This window comes from Anopheles coustani (assembly GCF_943734705.1).
Source record: "Anopheles coustani chromosome X unlocalized genomic scaffold, idAnoCousDA_361_x.2 X_unloc_1, whole genome shotgun sequence".
NCBI classification, from domain to species: domain Eukaryota; kingdom Metazoa; phylum Arthropoda; class Insecta; order Diptera; family Culicidae; genus Anopheles; species Anopheles coustani.
Genome location: NW_026525048.1, coordinates 1742892 through 1746758, shown reverse-complemented (window position 1 = coordinate 1746758; position 3867 = coordinate 1742892). Strand labels below are relative to the sequence as shown.

Genomic DNA, 3867 nt, shown 5'->3' with positions numbered 1-3867 from the left:
ATTCCAGCACGCGGTCTGGCACGTCACACGATCTTCCGGGTCATGGAGGGGATTTGCATATTGATGGTCGCACGGAGGACATCATCAATATGCGCTTATCGCATGATCGCGCGGATGACATAATTGATATGCGCTTACCGCATGATCGCGCGGAGGACGTAATTATTGTCGATCAATTATTTCCCACAACCATTCCTCCCCCCTTTGGGACGCAGGCGACCGTCCCAAATTCCGCACGTAGGTGGAGGGTCGTCCTCAAGCTCTGGGGTCATCGGCGGCACGTAGCCAGGAGTCGAGTCAGGAGGACACTGCGCTGCTGCTCCCTCAAGTTGTTCATTTGGCGCTGCGTCGGGTACGGAAGAGTCAGGTGCGTCCGAATGCTCCTTGGATAGTTCCGTTTCAGCGGCCTCAACCGGGAGGGGGCCAACAGCCTCACGTTGCGCTTGTAGATGCCGCTGCTTGTTCGTATGTCAGCGACACGTACGACGCCGTCGGGTCCCACGTAGGTTTTGACGACCAGGCCCATGGGCCATCGTCCAACGGGTAGGTTGTCATCACCGACTAGTACGATCTGGCCCGTCTGCAAGTTTGTAGTGCGTTTCGTCCACTTCGCACTACAACGTAGCTGAGCAAGGTACTCAATTCGCCAACGGGACCAGAATTGTTGAGCGAGTTTCTGGACTCGCTTCCAACGAGTTTTGACACCGGCCGTGTCATCGTCTCCAAGCGGGGCAGGAGTGGTGAACGAAGCTCGTCCGATGAGGAAGTGCGCAGGGGTGAGCGCCTCTACCGATTCCGGACTGGCGTGGATTGCGGTGAGCGGCCTGGAGTTGAGAAAGGCCGAAATTTGGTAGAGTAGCGTCTGTAGCTTTACCAAGTTCAGCTGGGCTCCCTTTGCGGCGGCCTTGAACAACCGTTTCGCCACCTTGATGTTGGCCTCCCAAAGGCCTCCGAAGTTTGGGCTCCTGGGGGGAATAAACGAGAAGCGAATTCCGTTGTCCGCTGCCAAGCTTACCACTTCGTCCTGGAATTCCCGATTGTTGTGAGTCTTGCGAAGCAGGCTCAATTCTCTGGCCGCTCCCACGAAGTTGCGGCCGTTGTCGGAGTAGATCGTGTCAGGTCTTCCACGTAGGGACACGAATCGTAGTAAAGCTGAGATGAACGCCGAGGTAGACTGATCCTCCACTACCTCCAAATGCGTGGCTTTAGTGGTGAAGCACACGAAGATACAAACGTAGACCGTTCTACGCTTGCCTGATCGAGCACTTGAAACGACTTCGAAGGGGCCACACAAGTCCACGCCAGTGTGGGTGAAGGCGGGAGACACGTTGACGCGAGCAGACGGCAGCTGTCCCATCTGCTGGGAATATTGTCTTGGGCGCGCTCGGGCACAAATTACGCATCTCGAGGTTACCCCGACGACTGTTCTCCGCAGGTCTCGCATCCAGAATCTCGCACGGAATTCGGCCATGATCAGCTCAGTTCCCGCATGGAAGTTGTGCTCGTGCAAATGGCGGATGATTACACGGGAGAAGGGATGCGACTTTGGTACTAGGAAAGGTGCCTTGGCGTCGTCAGCCAGATCTGAGTTTCCTAGTCGTCCCCGCACACAGATGATCTTATCCCTTACTATCGGGTCGAGATGCTGCATCGAACCCTTGGGAGCGACTGACCCGGAGTCTTGCATCTCCTTGACCTCATTGGGAAAGCACGTAGCTTGCATCACCCGTACTATCAGTTGGAGTCCGTACTCCAATTCGTCGAGTTGAAGGGGTCCTGATTTTTTCTCCACGGAGGATTTGGGTGCGCGTAAGTTGAAGATTGCTCTACCGAGCCACGCGAAATGTCGTCTTGTCATGATGAACGAGTTGTGGTGCTTGTACTGGGATAATAAGTCATCACAATCGTTCCCCACCATGGCCGTCAACAATAGAGGAGCGTCGACAGCTTCCTCCAACGCAGTCACGTAGTTTAGTTGAGGCATAACTGGCCTTTCATCATTGACTATGAAACTCGGTCCGTTCAGCCAAAAACTCGCAGTCTCGCTGTTTATGAGCTTGTTGGCAGGAAGTCCTCTGGACACGAGGTCTGCTGGGTTGAGTTTCGTCGGCACGTAGCTCCAATCCAGACGATTCGTGGCAGCGTGAATTTTCTCCACCCGGTTCTTAACGTAGACTCCCCACTTGGTGTTATCGGAACGTATCCAAGCCAGTACCACCTGAGAGTCAGTCCACCAACGGGTTTGGCTTATCCGGGTGCCAAAGGCGTCCTTTATTTTGGCATAAAGGCGAGCTAGGAGCAGAGCTCCTTGCAGTTCGAGTCGCGGCAAAGTCACCTCTTCGATGGGTGCCAGTCGCGACCTGGAGCACAGCAACCGAGATTGCGGGTTTCCTTCACCGTCCAGAAAGCGAAGGTAAATGGCGCATCCAAAAGCCTTCGTAGAAGCGTCGCTGAAGCCGTACATGATCGCGTCCTGAGGTTCGCTGGGCAGCGCCATCCTTGGGATTGGGAGCTGTCTGAGAAGCGGCAGGTGGCTGGCGAATCCGTTCCAGCTTTCGATCATGCGAGGAGATGCGGCTTCATCCCATCCGAAGCCATCTCGCCAGAGGTCTTGTAGCAGAATCTTTCCGGTGACTATCACTGGTTGGAGGATCCCGATAGGATCATACAGCTTGCCAACTTTGGATGCTAAACGTCGTTTCTCCAATGAACCCAAAGGCTCGTAGAACTCATCTTGGACTACGAGCCGGAACGTATCCTCTGTAGGGCACCAAGCCAGGCCGAGCAACTTGATGGCCTGCTTCTCACCAATCTGTACAGTTGTGTCGCGATGTTCCATCGGGATTTTGCTGGTGATCTCTGGTGAGTTGGATGCCCACTTTCGCAATGGCATCCCGCGTTTGTTGAGTGCTCGCTCGACGCTTGTCCACGTAGAACGATGATTGGATGGCGTCAGCTGTCTGGGGATCGGAAGTCCCTACTTCCTCCCCGGCTTCGAACAACGCCCTGCAAGCCAAATAAGACGAAGCAGCCTCACCGTACGTAACAGTGAGGAGTCTGAATAATTGCATCGTGTCCTTTGGCTTGTCGCGCCACAGAATGCATTGCATCCAAGTGTCGGGCTCGGATACCCATACTTGACGGTACACCTTCACGATGTCGGCAGTTGCCACCACGGTTTGAGTACGGAAATCTAGCCAGATTCGGAATAAGTCAGGCTGGATCACGGGTCCTACGGCTTGGAGGTCGTTCAGCGAGATTCCCGTCGTCGATTTCGCGCTGGCGTCGAACACAACGCGTAGTTTTGTAGTAGTCGAATCTGGCTTGACCACGCAGGAGTGGGGAATCACGTAGCGTACTTTGGGGAGCTCCTCCGTTGATACTGGGCACATGTGGCCCAGCTCTTGGTACTCTCGCATGAACTTTCGATATTCTGCGTAGGTGGGCTCATGGCTGGCGAGACGTCTTTCTAGGGCTAGCAAGCGGCGTCTTGCTTGCCCCATTGAATCTCCTAGCTGGTTTAGCTCCCCCCGTAAGGGAATTTGTACGACATATCGTCCGTCGTCAGTGATGGTGGTATGCTCCTTAAAGTGCGGCTCAAGTTCGTGAGACTTTCAAACCGTGGAGTCGGCGGCATCATTTGGGAGTTCTTCGATTCTCCAGAATCGTTCAAGGATCTCCTTCAAGTCATCGACGGACGTAGCTAGACAACTCTGTTCGTATAAGTCGGCTCAATTGTCGTCAGTAGACATAATCTTCGCCCGTATTTGTTGAGTGATCGGGATTTTACTTCCCACGCCACTCAGCGTCAATCGTGCGGGTAGCATCCCTAACCCAAGACGTTTGGCCGCGTTCTTGGTGATTGCC

General features: G+C 54.3%; 1 protein-coding gene across 1 annotated transcript; it reads right to left on the bottom strand.

Moving 5' to 3' along the window:
- Positions 1-268: 268 nt before the first annotated feature.
- On the bottom strand, positions 269-2893 carry LOC131269841 (uncharacterized). The gene has a single exon (XM_058272369.1). It carries the CDS (start codon positions 2891-2893, stop codon positions 269-271), a length of 2625 nt encoding a protein of 874 aa, XP_058128352.1.
- Between the last annotated feature and the right edge of the window lie 974 nt (positions 2894-3867).